At 37.1% G+C, this 16414-nt stretch overlaps 1 protein-coding gene across 1 annotated transcript in view; it reads right to left on the bottom strand.

Annotated features, from left to right (window-relative positions):
* Positions 1 to 16073, bottom strand: part of PROZ (protein Z, vitamin K dependent plasma glycoprotein) — a 34237-nt gene extending 18164 nt beyond the window's left edge. Inside the window, exons 1-4 of the mRNA XM_044670518.1 lie at positions 15965 to 16073; positions 14206 to 14369; positions 6624 to 6648; positions 4194 to 4307 (exon numbers count right to left, since the gene is read on the bottom strand). Coding sequence (XP_044526453.1) covers positions 4194 to 4307; positions 6624 to 6648; positions 14206 to 14369; positions 15965 to 16073 — 412 coding nt within the window. The remainder of the gene's footprint in view (positions 1 to 4193; positions 4308 to 6623; positions 6649 to 14205; positions 14370 to 15964) is intronic.
* Between the last annotated feature and the right edge of the window lie 341 nt (positions 16074 to 16414).

The raw sequence follows: 16414 nt of genomic DNA on the forward strand, positions 1-16414 counted from the left end.
CTTCTTGAGAAGGCAAGCAATTTAATATAGATTAAAATAATACACTTAAAAAATCCTTACTTTCCATTTTAGAATCAATACTATGTATTGGTTCCAAGGCAGAAGAGTTATAAGGACTAGGCAATGGGGGTCTAGTGACTTGCCCAGGGTCACACAGCTAGGAAGTATCTGAAGTCAGGTTTGAACCTAGGACTTCCCATCTCTAGGCATGGCTCTCAATCCACTGAGCCACCCAGCTGCCTCCCATAATATACTTTAAAAATTATTTATTTAGGATATTTTCCCATGGTTACATGATTCTTGTTCTCTTCCTTTCCTCTTCCCTCCCCCTCTCCTGGAGCTGACTAGCAATTCCACTGTGTTATACATGTATTATTGCTCAAAAACTATTTCAATATTATTCAGATGTGTAATAGAGTGATCATTTAAAGCCCAAACCCCCAATCATATACCCATTGAACCATGTGATAAATCATATGCTTTTCTTCTGCATTTCTACTCCCTCAGTTCTTTCTCTCAATGTGGATAGCATTCTTTCTCATATGCCTTAGGATTGCTCTTGATCATCACATTGCTATTAGTAGCAATGTATTGCACTTGATCATTCCACAATGTTTCAGTTTCTGTGTACAACATTCTCCTGGTTCTGCTCCTTTCACTCTGCCTCAGTTCATAGAGGTTCTTCCAGTTCATGTAGAAATCCTCCAGTTCATCTTTCCTTACAGCACAATAGTTTTCCATCACCAACAGATACTGCAATTTGTTTGGCCATTCCCCAATTGATGGACACCCCTTCATTTTACAATATTTTGCCACCACAAAGTGCATAATATACTTTTAACAGAAATATTGGGAGAAATAAATAATTAGGAAGATATTCAACATAAATCTTTTGATCTAGACCATTATTCTGAGTCAGGGGCATGTCTGAAATATATAGGGAAAGTGATTTCCAAGGATTAGGATTTCTAAACCTTTCCCTTTGTTCCAGTATACAGCAATATAGTGAAAAAAGTATTCTACCTGGAATCAAGAAGTCATGAAAGGGGCAGCTGGGTGGCTCAGTGGACTGAGAGCCAGGCCCAGAGATGGGAGATATAAACCTAGCAGTAGTTTTTCTGGATCAAAAGGCAGACAGCCTTTTAAAGCCCTTTGAGCATAGTTTAAAATTGTCATCCCGAATGGTTGGACCAATTCACAACTCCACCAGCATTACATTAATGTCCCAATTTTGCCACATCCCCTCCAACATTTATTACTTTCCTTTGCTGTCATTTTAGCCAATCTGCTAGGTGTGAGGTGATATGTAGGACTCTTTGTGACACCATTTGGGATTTTCTTGGCAGAAATACTGGAGTGGCTTTTCATTTCCTTCTCCAGCTCATTTTTGTGATGAGGAACTAAGGCAAACTGGGTTAAATGACTTGCCCAGGGTCACACAGCTAGTAAGTGCCTGAGATTGGATTTGAACTCATGAAGATGGCTTTTCATCATTCTAAGTCCAAAACTCTGCCCACTACACCACTTTACTGTTCTTTTTCATATGATAGAAACTCTATAAAATAACAGAGAATGTGAACCTTGAGAACGAGAGGCTCCTTAATTGATCCCAGACACTTAAAAAAATTAAAAAATGTTTTAACTTTAAAATTTAAGCATTAAAAATTAAAAAAAAATTTTTAGACTAAAAGCAAGCTACAATTGTATCAGAGTATGGCTGAATAAATCTTCTGAGGCAAAGGAAGCTGAGAAGAGAGGTCAATGGCCAAAGAATAGATCTTACCCTGAACCAGTGTCCAGGGAAAAGATAGATGAAGCCTAGGACCTCTTTTAGAAGGGAGGCAGAACAGAAAGGATCAAGTACCACCTGGCCACCTCTACCCTTCACAATGACACCCACTGGTGTTACATAAGACAATTTCTTTTTATTCTTCATACAAAGACAAACTGTTTACTGTTCCTTCATTCTACATTCTGAATGACCTTTGTCTCACTGAAAACTCTCCCACTGTTTTCATTGTAAATGGTACATAAAACCTTATGCCGAGCATCTCTGCTTTCTAAGAGGGTCAGACCAGTAAAATGAAGTACCTAGAATGAAAAATAATTTGCTTTATTTCTTATGCAGGTTTATAATCTGTGAGCAAAAACTGATATCCAAAAAAGAAAAAAATATGCTAAAAAATATGCTGATGAACATGCCAGTACTCCTATTCATTAATTAAGTATTCTGTTTGCAGTTAGTTCTGTTGTGAAAATGATCATTTTGTCTTAATATAGCTCTTAATTATATTGTTTTCATCTTGTTCAAGCAATCTTGTTTTCTAATAAGAAATACACGATTGTAAGACCTTAAATACCAGTGATGGTCTCTTTTCTGTCTCTGAATTCCCACATGCCTGAAACAGTGCCTCGCGCACAACAAGGACTTTCTCAGGCATTAATAATCAAATCAACATTATCTTTGCTACTCTAAAGGACATAATAATCTACTGCCCTATCCTTCCATTCAGAATGATTCTAAGTTAAAAGCTGCCTCGATGGCAGTTCCACTCTTCTTTACCTTTCTATTATTGTGCTCTCTGGAATTCCTATTCTATTGTTAAACAACTATGCTTCATATTTGACCTGTGCCCTCTCTGTGTCATTTTGTCTTTGTGTCCCTAGCCCCAGACCTGGAAGATAGTAGGTGATTAACAACTCCTTGTCTAATTGAATTACAGTGATTTATTATTTAGTCATTTCAGTTATGTTTGACTCTTTTTTGACTTCTTTTTTGGATTTTTTTGACAGAGATATTGAAGTGGTCCGCCATTTTCTTCTCCAGCTCATTTTACAGACGAGGAAACTGAGACCAGTGGGGTTAAATAATTTGCCCTGGATCACACAGCTCTCTCTGTCTCAATTTCCTTAACTGTTTTTGTTGTTCTCTTCTTTGTGACCCCCATTTGAAGTTTTCTCAGCAGAGTTACTAGAGTGGTTTGCCATTTCCTTTTCCATCTCATTTTACCAATGGAGAAACTAGGTCAAGTAGGGCTAAATAACAACCTGGATCACACAGCTAGTAAGTATCTGAGGTCAGATTTGAACTCCAGGTCTGGTGTTTTATCCACTATATCACCACTGTCCTTAACTGTGTAATGGGGATAATAATAGCCCCTTCCTCCCAGGATTGTTGTGAGGATCAAATGTGATAATATTTGAAAAGATACTCCAAATTTTGAAAGGCTATACAAATGCTAGCTATTCCTATTAATAGTAGAAGTAATAATTATGAAATATATCATAGGGAACAGTTAAAAAAAACCAATGTTTATGCACCTAATTTAGCACAGACAGAGGAGTAGAGTTGCTGGGCTTAAGTACAAGGATGACTTGGGACCAACATCCAATCTGTATCTTGGGTTATCAGCTAAATAATGTCTTTTTTGTGATATTATGGTGGGGCATGATAATCTGTTAATGTTGTTATTATGAAACAATATTGGTAGAGGCAATTTATTTGGGTTATGTCTACATTTTATTGATTCTTTTGGCCCTTTCTCCATCTAAAAATAGTAATCATACTCTTTCTCCTCCTTTCTATAATGTATATAGTTTTATATATTATATTATAGATTAATATATTATATGTTTATATATTATATAGGTTCGTATATCATATCATATCATATCACACCATATCATATTATATTACGTTGTATTACATTACATTATGTTATATTATATTATATTATGTTATGCTATATTATATTGTATTGTATTGTATTGTATTAATATAGTATACATGTACTCTATATATTTAGTACTCAATATTCCCTATATTATATTCTATAAATGATATAAAATGTGTACTCAGTGCTCTATAAATAAGCATTCACTTCTGCTTATTACTCAAGGTGACACCTAATAATTATGAATGCCACTAGTGGAAGAGCTATTTTGATTTTGATATAAAATGAACATAACATCCATTTAAAAAGAATGAATTGCAAGTGAGTAGTCCATTTATAATGGCAGAAAGTTTCTACACTGGGACTCCCCATGAGGCTCAAATTGTAGCTCTTAATCAAGAAAATAAAAGGCCTATGACAAAAAGAGAATGGGGAGAGGAAAGGAAGTGAGTTGGAGCTGAGAGTTTCCATGAACATTTTATGAAAGGAACAAAATTAAGTCACAGCTTTGGCTCTTACCATATTCACAGTTTGTTCCTTCATACCCTTCCAGGCAGCTGCAAACGTAGTTTCGGATGTTATCCTGGCACATTCCATTGTTCAGGCAGGGTTGGGAGATGCATGGAGTGCCATCTGTAGGAACACCACGTTAATGAAATATGGCGAGTTAAGAACTATGAAACATTTATTGAATGCAGTTATCTATAATTATGGGTATCATTCCTGAATTCATTTTAGTCTCAACCTCAGCCCTAGACAATACTTTTATGACAGCTTCTAAAATTGGCCTCATTGGCAAGCTTAACTTTTGATTCTTGGCCCATCCTCCCCATCCTCTGGATGAGATTCTTTCAGTGAATAAGACTGCCAGAAGGCATAAAGGCAAAGAGTATACACAGCAGGCCTAGAGGTCAGGGATAATTAAGGTAGCCAGAGACAGGATCATAGTTTTACAGATGGAAGGGACCTCCATGACTATCTAGTTGGACATCCTCCACCCCAAACCTCCACTTCATTTTATATAGTAGAAAACTAAAATCTTAAAATCTTGCCTTTTTCCCCCCCTTGCTTTCTTAACCTCCAATGTTATTCATTATATATTTTTTCAACCATTATCTTCTTAGATTTGATACTAGGTAGGTATTTATTCCAAGGCAGAAGAGTGGTAAGAGCTAGGTAATTGGGGTTCAGTGACTTGCCCAGGGTCACCCAGCTAGAAAGTGTCTGAGGCCAGATTGTTTTGTTTTTCTGAATTCAATTCCACAGATATTTATTAAGCATATTTGTCTGTATACTTACACTGTAGCAGATGCTGTGGGTATGAAGAAAAAAAGATAGTCTTTGCCCTTAAGAGCTTACATTGTAGTCTTTTTTCTCCCCTTTTTCAATTTAAAAATTTTCTTCTTTGCCATATAAACTCCTTTCTGATTCCACACATCTTTCCTAGACCGAGATTCCTAAATACGATGCCCCCCTCCCCTCAGTGTATCTATGTGGGGAGGGACAGATAGGAAGAGTAGTTTTCCCACATGGAAGAGGGACTGATGAGGGATCATGGGAAGTGGGAGCCACTGGAGTGGGGGGAACTTGTTAGGTCAGTGGAGAGGAAAGGAACTTGGGATGCCAGTGGTGAGCTAATAGAAAGTGAAGGGTGCTGACACCCTGAACTGAATATAGAACATATAATTGAAGTTTTGTCTGGCTCACTGACTTGCTTAAGAAGTAACCTGCCTGCTCAGAATTTGTTCTTTACCTGAAAATATCTAACTTGCCATACCGATGGATCCGATGAATATATCTGCTTCATGTTCTCCCTCTCCTCCTTGCCTCCTTGCCGCTTGGTGAATTAATATCATTTATCCTTGGGGGTTTCCTGCTCTCTTTAACTTAGTTTTTTGCTATTTGTACTTATAATGGGTTTTGTCTTTAGATAAAAAATAAACTGATTTCTATGGTATTTTGGAAAAGTATTTACTGTCAAGGAAAGGACAATGCAGAGAAGAAAAAGAAAGGGAACCCATGAGATCAGTTGCCCTAGACTTAACTCTTAGCCTACAATAAATTCTCTCTCTGATGACACCAAGTGAGGGGCATTGTTACTGATAAATAACTGGGCTTCCCAGGATCCCATGTCCTCTATTCTATCCACATGTGCCACTGCAAACACAAGATTCATCATGGTCTACTTCTATGACCAGCATTGGTGGAGTATTCAAAAGTAATTCACAATCTAGATGGCATGGCTTTATACAAAGATCCAGGACAGTTCTGAGGGACTTAGGACAAAGAATGCTATCCATCTTCAGAGAAAGAACTGTTGGAGTCAGAATGCAGATGGAAGCAGATGATTTTTCACTTGTTTATTTGGATTTATGTTTTATGTTTTGGTTTTATAAGATTACTCCCTTACAAAAGTGAACGATATGAAAAAAAATAGAAGATGTGGCTTGCGTAATTTCTCCAAAGTTTTAAGGATGTGGAACAGGTGTGCATTTTTTGATGCCAATTATTTTAAAAAATAGATTCCAACAACTTTAGCATTATGTGTGGGAATCCAAGAAGTCATTAGGGGATAAAATGTTTGAGAACTAAATGCTTAGTTGAATCCTTAGTTCAGTTCTTCAAAATGCAGTAATTTCCCCATTATAGGAGGAAACTCCTGCTGCTAACATAGACTGAAAATTCTCTGTAGTTTTGTAGGTGGTCTTCAGGAATTACTTTGACTGAAAAGCTTGTGATTAACCTGGGGATGAACTAGAGGCAGTGGGTTAGTAATGAAAAGAGCTCTGAACCTGGAGTCACAAGACTTAGGTTTTGAGTCTTAGCTCTGGTAGTTATGTGACTTTATTTCTAAAATCAGTGAGTTGGACACCCTAAGGCCCCTTTCTAGTTCTAAAATTCAATGATGCAGGTAAAAGCTGACAAGAGAAATCAGAGAAAGTCACCTACCCATATATTGGCTCCAAAAGGAATGCTGTAAGACAAAAATATTAAAATATTTAAAATGCAAATATCTCTCTAGTCTCACTTCCACAAATAAATTCATTCATTCACTTATTTTCCCCCCAATTTTTTTCAGTTATGTGTAGAAATGATATTTGACAATTGTTTTTTGATATTTTAGAATTCAGATTTTCTCCCTCTCACCCCTTCCCCCAGCTCCCAAAGGCAGAGAATAGTCTGATATAGGTTATACCCATATTTTCATGTAATACATATTTCCATGACAGAAGATACCTATCACACATACATTAGAAATCTCATTAAGACAATATAGTGGAAGATGCATGCTTTGATCAAATACATTTATTTACTAAAATATTTATTGAAACACATGCCAAAATACTAGGATGACAAATATAGATTGATTTTTGGCATACATTTGGGTATTCTGAAATGCAACAGTGAAAATGAATGTTTAATAGCATAGTTTTAAAAATTGGGATGATTGAAGCTTTGATTTTCATCCAAACATCTGGGATTCACAAAGATCACAAATGCTTGGCCTTTGCTCCTCTAACTGATCATTATCCAGCATAAAACTAGGATGGGATGAGTTGTTTCCTCCATTCGGTAAAGGATGGGGAGAGAGGCCACACGTAACAGAAAACACGAGAGCTACCTCTACATCTTGTCAGATTTTTTGGAGTGGGTAACAGCCTCATGTTCCACTATCTATAAAGAATCACAGCTATTATACGCTTCTTCACAAAGCAGCTTTAAAAATGGTAAAAATCTTCCTTTATTTTAATTAAAACCCTTACCTTCCATCTTGGAGTTAATACTGTGTATTGGTTCCAAGCCAGAAGAGCAGTAAGGGTAGGCAAGGGGTCAAGTGACTTGCCCAGAGTCACACAGCTGGGAAGTGTCTGAAGTCAAATTTGAACCTAGGACTTCCCATCTCTAGGCCTGGCTCTCAATCCACTGAGCTACCCAGCTGCCCCCCAAAATCTTCCTTTTAAAAGGTGAACTTCAGGGATTCTTCAAGGGAATCTGGCAAAATCAAGGCAATCTTGGGCAAAATGTGCTCCAGTTAGTTCCGTCCCTATCACCTTCTTCTCCGGTTTTGTTTCTTGTGCCAGGCTGTATAGCTCAGGAGACAGAAATCTTTTGTGGGCATACACAATTACTTTATCTCACATTCTGCTGTTATTGAGTCATTTCAGTTATTTCTGACTCTTCATGAGCCCTTTTGGCATTTTCCCATTCTGCTTAGTCACCCTCCTGTGACCAGGAGAACCTAACTCAATAAATATTGGTAGTTTTCACATATTGGGTGCTTAATTCATGTTTATTGAGTGAACGTTGGTTTGATTTGCCTCCTGGTAACACATCAGTACAATATTTTAAGAACTAATCCTGCAATTGTTCATTCTCTTATGAGTCTGTTGCCTTAAGCGGGTCTGAGCTGGTTTCTCCTACAGGATGGGCAACTGAGACTAGTTTGAACAGAAGGTGATAATTATTTCTAGGAGGACCTTCTGAAGTCAAGTTTTGCAGAGATCACATGTTCAAGATGCTTAGGGGAGATATAAAGATAAATTAGACTTTGTGTGTCCTCAAGCAATTTATTATCTATGAAAAAGATGCACATACCACTAGCTATTGTACAATAGTGGATATGATGAATCTGCAAGATTATCTTAAATGGACTTGGTCAGCTCCCTGGTGCAGTGGATAGAGCACTGGGTCTAGTGTCAGGAAGACCCAAGTTCAAATCTAGCCTCAAGGGGCAGCTGGGTAGCTCAGTGGTTTGAGAGTCAGGCCTAGAGACAGGAGGTCCTAGGTTCAAATATGACCTCAGACACTTCCCATCTGTGTGACCCTGGGCAAGTCTCTTGACCCCCATTACCCAACCATACCACTCTTCCACCTAGGAGCCAATACACAGAAGTTAAGGGTTAAAATATATATATATATATATTTTTTTTAATCTAGCCTCAGACACTTTCTAGCTGTGTGATGCTGAGCAAGTCACTTAACCCTTATTTGCCTCATCTATAAAATGAACTGGAGAAGGAAATGGCAAACCTCTCCAGAATCTGTGCCAAGAAAACCCCAATGGAGTCATGAAGAGTTGGACATGCCTGAACAACAAGAAAAGAGCACTTATTCGTGCATGGCCACCAGGCAGAGGGAGAGATTAGATTTATTCTGTGCCCACTATGTAAGAGTAGGGTCTGATCCAGAAGTCACCGAGTAGATTCTGAATGTCTTCCAGAGGAAAAAGAACACGGCTATTAAGTTCAGCCAAACCTATAGGACTTAAGCTTTGAAAAGCAGATCCTGTGCTATCTAAAAAGATAAAAGACTATTTTCTGATTCTCTCAGTTAATCTCTAAGGGGATTTTTGAAGGTGTGGGGAAGTTAGTATGGAATAAAATAGGCGATGACAGGGACTATGGACTCTTTAAGATAGTCTTAGAAAATGACGCTCTTTAACTTGCCCAGATTGAACAGCAATTTAGGCCAGATGAGTAGAAGAGAAAGTTCATTTTTATTCACTTTATCACCAGCTAAGCCTCATGGGAAAGGACAAACTGATTTTTAAAAAGACTCAAATCATGAGGTCTCATATATAGTAAGTGCATCAGTTTGCAAGACATGGTTAAAGATCTAAGACAGTATAGACTGTTGGATTGATCCTGGCTAGATACTTTGATTCCTCATCACACTTTATTTAGAAGTATATTTTTAATAATAAGAAGAAAAACAACATCCTTATAATAACAATTGTTAGCAACAACAATAATATTTCTAATAACAATGATAAATAACAATTTAAGGTTTTCAAGTATTTTATATAGATATATAGATATAGATATAGATAGCTAGATAGATAGTCCTCATTTTATTGTCACAATAACCCTGTGAGGTATGACAGGTATTATTGTCCACATTTTACAAATAAAAAAAACAACACAGGCACAGAAAGGTTGAATGGATGATCATTAGGTCACACATCTAGTAAGTGCTGGGGGGTGAGATTGGGACCCAGGACCCTCCTAACTTCTCTTTTATTTATAGCATCTCATATTGAGGCTTTGGCTGGGGATGCAACCAGGCCATTATCTTCATTAAAACCTAAGACCCTTCTGATGATCTGGGCTAAGACCAAGTGGAAAATCCAACTTAAATACCTCTTCCTCTAAGAAACCTCCCCTGATTCCCCCTCCCTGGACAATAGCTATTTTCCCTCTCAGACCTCACATATCCTTTATATTGCACTTTTTTTTTAATACACTTCTCACATGTTACCATGTGTTATAGTTATACCTATAGCAGATTCTCTTATTAGACTATAAGCTTCCTGAAGGCAGAAGCCTTAACATAGCTAATTGTAATTCCCCTAGTGCCTACACTATGCTCTACACATGATAGACGTTTAATATATAATTGTTTGTGAACTGAATTCATAGACTTATCAACAGCCCTTTGAAAAAAATCTCAAGAAAAGTAGTGAATTCAAGAACCTTGTCCTCAGAAGAATTTAATGGAATTAATGATAAAATTTTGTAGATGGACCTTGTCTCCAGGGAGGGGAAAAGACATTCTAGAAGCCCGTAACAAATACTAATAAAGGGCATTTCAATTAGTAAAGTCACTGAAAACTTGCCCCCCCACCACTCCCCAGTCCCAACCTAGCTAACTGTGCTGGGTTTAGTCGGGCACCCAATTGTTTTAGTCCTATTGCAGCTCAGATGAACTCAAACAAAGTATTGCACTGTAATATTTTTGTATTATTAATACAATTTTATTAATACAAAAGTAAGGTAATATTTTTGACTATGAATAGTAAAAAACATTCATTTTCATATACAAGACAGATGAGATTGTAAAAATCAAAACAGACGATTATACAAGTTAGTCAGTGTAATTAGAATAAAAATAAAAGACATACGTTGGATAGAAATATTTGCAGTAAATATCTCTAATAAGAGTTTGACCTTCAAAATCTATAAAGAGCTCGCCCAAAAAAAAATATGATCAAGAGATGTACCCAAGTGGAGGAACAGTTTTCAAAAGAAAAAATACAGACTATCACTACCATTTGAGAAAAAATTTAAATCACCAAAAATCACCAGGGATATTCTGAAATTCAGCTGTGAAGCAGCTGAACATAATTTGTTCCTTTTATTAGTAGCCTAGCAACAACTGAGAGAGATGGGAAAAAGCAACACCAAGACACCTCAAAGAAAAATGATAGAGGTGGGTTTTTTGGGGGGGTTATTGTATTTTAGCTGCCAAAGTGGAAGACAATGGATGTGGAACACTGTGTATGGTATCTGACTTAATTGAAATGTTGATTGGTTTTGCTGAAACTGCTTTATCTCCATCTTTCTTTTAAAAATCTTTGTTAGGGAACAGTAAGGTGAGGGTGGCACAAATATGGAAATTAAGATGATGGAAAAGGAAAAGAAATAAGAAAATAAAAAATAAAATTGGGGAGCGGGTCTTCAGCCTAAAAATGAGTTGGTTTGAGGCTATTTACCCCTTTCAAATCTCAGATTCCTCATTTGTAAAATGAAAGGGTTAAACCATCTATAAATTCTTTCTATAGAAGTTTGTGTGGCAGCCAGTTGGAACCCCTGCTGGAGAATATTGTATATTTTCATCAGGAGCACTGACACCTTAGTAACAGGCAAATGCTTCAAATCAAGTCTTGATCTATTGTTTTTCTCATTAACTGAATTTCAGAAAGTGTTAATAATGCAGATTAAACTTAAAAGTGCATGGGTATGGGGGCAGCTGGGTAGCTCAGTGGATTGAGAGCCAGGCCTAGAGATGGGAGGTCCTAGGTTCAAATCTGACCTCAGACACTTCCTAGCTGTGTGACCCTGGGCAAGTCACTTGACCCCCATTGCCTACCCAATACACTGCATTGACTCCAAGACAGAAGGTAAGGGTTTAAAAAAAAAAAGTGCATGGGTACATTCCCCTCTATTCCCTGCCAGAGCTGGTTGTTAAACATTTACTAGTATAAATAATCCTGTTTCTAAATCTCTGATCCTACCTACCTAGGGTTCTGACTATCCTAAATGCTTTCAAAAGAAATTCGTTCCTAGCCCTTCAGTGAAAACAAAGTCCTTCAGGAAGTCTGACTGAAGTATAAACATGTAAAATGCAATTGTTTGCTTAGAGCTGAACATAAAAATAACCACAAAGTCCCACCTTCCTCTGAATACTGACACAACATTCCTTCCTTCCCTCCCTTTTTTCTTTTTTTGTCTTTATTTCTTTTCTTAATTTTTAAACATTTTTATATATTTTTATATATACTTATATATTTTTTAAAGGAGGCGGGAGCCCAGACCCTGAAAGACCCAGTCGGATTTAAGCCTTGGAAATTAAAGATTTATTTTAAACAATGAATATAAGCCAATTGGTATTAATGATTAAGGACATGCCATTTGACTCATTTCACCTTTTATTCAAAGCCTTTCCTGATCCCTGAAGATGCTGGTGTCCTCTTAGTGTCCTCTCTCCCCAAATTACCTTGTATTTATTTCTATGTGTGTGTGTGTATGCACATTTACTCACACATGCATGCCTGGCATGTATTTATGCATATGTGTAAATATAAAAAACCATAGAAACATATGCATTTGTATGTGCATATACATGTGTGCTTATGTGTATGTGTACATATAAAGGCACAAATGTGTGTATTAATATATACAGTGCTTAGCTCAATGGTTAGTGCTTAATAGTATCTGACACATGCTTGGCACCTATAAATGTTTATTGATTGATGTGTATTTACAAATATGTAGATATGTATGTGTATGTATATACATATACACCAGTGGTTCCCAAACTTTTTTTGGCCTACCGCCCCCTTTCCAGAAAAAATATTACTTAGCGCCCCCTGGAAATTATGAAATTATTTATTGAACTCAGAATAGAATGTAATACAAAAAAAAGTGTGGCCATCACCACTCCCCTGGATCGCTGCAGCACCCACTAGGGGGCGGTGGCGCCCACTTTGGGAATCACTGACATACATCATCTCTCTCCACTCCTTCAGAGCAGGGACTGCTTCATTTTGTCTTTGTAACCCCAGGACCTAGCACAGTGCTTAGTATACAGTAGGGGCTTAACAAATGTTTATTGATTGATCCATCGAAGAAGGCCCTGGGAGAAAATGGCAGACTTGATAACTGAAGGTTTCAGTAAGGGATTCTTAAAAAAACAGACCTAATTTTAATGCCAGAAAATTCCTTTCTCTTTGGTAGATAGGATTTTTTTTGCTTTTGCTTTTTGTTTTGTTTTTAATTTGGGGAACAAATTAAGTTACCCCAATTATAGTGAAACCAGAAAGCCTCCAGAAGTCAGCGCAACCCATTGGGAATCATTTTTTTTTTCATTTTTAAGTTTTAATTTTGAATATTTTCCCTTAGTTACATATTTCATGTTCTTTCCCTCTCCCTGAAACTCCCCTAAGCCCCCTTGGCCGATGCACAATTCCACTGGTTTTTACATATATCATTGATCAAGACCTAATTCCATATTATTGATAGTTAGGCTAGAGTTATCGTTTAGTGACTACATCCCCATTGGGAATCATTTTAAAACACAGAAAACACATTTTCAAACCTTCACTGGACACACAAATCCCTCGTTTGTGCCTCTGCTTCAGGATATCTGCACGGGAAGTCCGGGTTGCCAATGTACAGACCCCTTCCAAGGGAAACCAGAGCAGGACACTATGCATTTCCCCTCACCACAAGAGAACACAGCCTCCTTCAGAAGGCTTCACAGTGTATGGACGTGTATGGACCTCACAGAACTCTTAGAAACTTGTTAAAGTAAACTTGGTGGTCACAGCTGGAAACTTTTATTCAGAGTGAACTTTTGTTTATTCAGGACTATCTTGGAGTAAAAATGCAAAATGTACATTAAATATTTTGCCATTAGCAACCAGAAATATTCTCACCTTACACCCTGATGAAGCTAACTTTATTGTGCCTGCCTTCCAGGGAGCTGGGGATTTGTTTAAAATGGATAAGCCCCTGACTTGGACTATTTCCAGTGCATACCTAGTCACATGTGTAAAGGCGATATAATTAATCCCAAAAGTAAATCATGATGAAGTTTTTATGTAGCAGTCTAGTACTAAGAAAGGTAATTTTGTTCTCAAAAATGGGTTGACCTTTTTGAGAGAATTGTCCTTTCTGTTAAATATATTAATTTCTGGCATAGTCAGTAAAAATCTATTGCTACGCACTATGCCACCAAATTGCCAAGTTTGGAAGAAACATTCCAACATGGGAGCTCGCTTGGTCTCCGTCTCTCCATATACATTCGTGTTGAGTATGAGGCTCTGGCTGACCCAATTAAAAGTTAAGGGTCTCAAGCATAGATCCTAGACTCATTCACCTGCTAATTTTTTGGAGCGACGGAAGGAAGTGGTGTTGTCCCTTCTAAATGATAGAACTAATTAAATTTTGTTCCTTTGAGACATGTAATTTCTGTAAGATGGCAAAAGGTGAAATGGTTAGAAAAATGGGAAAAAAAATGTAGTACCTACAGTCATTTCATTGTTTTCAAACACTTCCCTTGCTTCTTCATAAACACATTTTTCTTCAAAGCATTCTCTTTCCAAATTTCCCTTTAAAATCTCCTCGACAATAAAGGACCTGGCACGTTTCGCTCTTACCATAACTTCATTTGCCTTAGAAGCCGGCCAAAATACTGGAAAGCAGGGTAAGAAAGTAATGAGGTCAATACTTAGAGATTCATCCAAGAATTGTTAGATTTTTGCTTTTTAAAAAGTCCAAGATATATGGATGTTTAAAAAACAAAACAAAACTGGACTACATTTGTACTAATGCAAATAGCTTTTTCTTTCATTTAAATTCATTTCTCTATTAAGGAAAGGAGAATTTGTAGTAAAACATGATGTGAATTTAAAACACCATGGAAATATTCCCAACTCCACCATTAACTGACTTTCAGACCTTGGGCAAGCTTCATAAATTTTTTCTTTGAAACCACTTTCATCATTTAGCATAATTAGAGAAGCTGTTTTTTTCTACCTCCTTTTCAAAGTGGACCTCAGCTTCCATATCTGTAAAATGAAGTGTCTGGCCTAGATCTATCATTTAAACATTTTCCCCTTTTATAACAAATTCATTAAGCTTTGACATTTCTATAAACAAAAAAACAGAAAAATGAATTGTATATATGAATATGCACTTCTCTTAACATATAGGGTTAAAAAAACCCAAAACCTTACCTTTTGTCTTGGAATCTATAGTAAGTATTGATTCCAATGTGGAAGAGTGGTGAGACCTAGGCAATGGGGGTTAAATGACTAGCCCACGGTTACACAGGTAGGAAGTATCTGAGGCCAGATTTGAACCTACAGCTTCCCATCTTTAGACTTGGCTGTCTATCCACTGAACCAGTTAGCTGCTCCTAACAGGTAGGTTTTAAATTTAATTTATAATAAAGCAATAAATAATAAAGTAATAATATTGCTCCTGACTGTGTTTCCTTTGAACTTCCTTCTTTACACTTCTGTATTTCAAAGTGTTTTCTTGATGAGATTCTCTTTCTTAAACTATCTGATAAACTCTTTCTTATTTCTAACATCCTATAATTTTATTTTCTGTGAAATACAGATATATTTAATTTTTTGGTAAATATGAAATGTGTAATCAGAGATTTGTAACCTAGAAGACTGCTGTTATCTTCTAATCAACATCATTTATTTCAAATGAGAAAACTCTAATCACTTGACTTTTAAAATAACCATAGAAAATATTTAATCATCTCGAGGAACGTGAGGCCTTATTTCTTCTCCTATTTGCTTTCCAAAGTTCATAACTTGACTGCGACTATATCCATCTCTCCTTTCCCTCTTCTTTCTTCTTTTTATTTGCTGTTCTTCTTCATTTTGTTATTGCAGAAAAGTACATTTATCCTCTGACCACAGGCTCAGGTAAGTTCAGTAATTATAAATGCTTAGATGAGACAGTCTCTTAGACCATTTAGGGAAGAGAGAAAAATGGCAGGTTGTAAAGAAAAGGAGAATTCTTACAAGGCTACCATTAGACCAGATTCCAGGTAATTTTGTTTGACAGACTTTAAAAGGGGGTTTCATTGAAATTGATATAGAAGGGGAAAGGCAGGGGAAAAGGATCCTTTTAGCAATGAAAAAAGACAGGGCCAGGACTAATTTGCTCCCTGAAAAAAATTACTGCCTCTTAGATCTGCTTCTGGGTTATTTCAAAAAAGCCATCAGCACAAAGGCAAATGAAGGTAGTAAGATAGTAGCATCCTACCTGTCTGTTCTGACTGATGGAGAGAGAAGGTAAGGAAACATAACTGCAGCATCCAAAAGCAGCCCTCCATTCTGACTGTCCAGGCCAGTTCAGTGCAGTCCAGCCACATATCAGTGGGTCTTTCCAGAGAGGCGAGCAAATAAAGAATGTTAAAAGTTCAAAGTTCCCTGCCATGGAGGTGGGAGGGAGGGAGGGAGAGAGGAAGGAAAAAGCCTGTTGCTGTTGCAGAATGGTCAGTTGAGCTATCTCTTGGCTGTCTCCAGATAGTGAGCTGCATAACACATAATTTGGGGAGTTTGTGGCACTTTGTTTCAATTCAATCCAGCCCCTGGATTACTCTGTCTGTAGCTCAATTTTGTTCTCATGCAGAACCTCCAGAAAAAAATACATGCCTACCTCTTTGCAGTTGTTGTTCAGTCATGTTCGACTCTTCATGATGCCCTTTGGGGT

This window comes from Gracilinanus agilis, chromosome 3, assembly GCF_016433145.1.
Source record: "Gracilinanus agilis isolate LMUSP501 chromosome 3, AgileGrace, whole genome shotgun sequence".
In the NCBI taxonomy this organism is placed as follows: Eukaryota; Metazoa; Chordata; class Mammalia; order Didelphimorphia; family Didelphidae; genus Gracilinanus; species Gracilinanus agilis.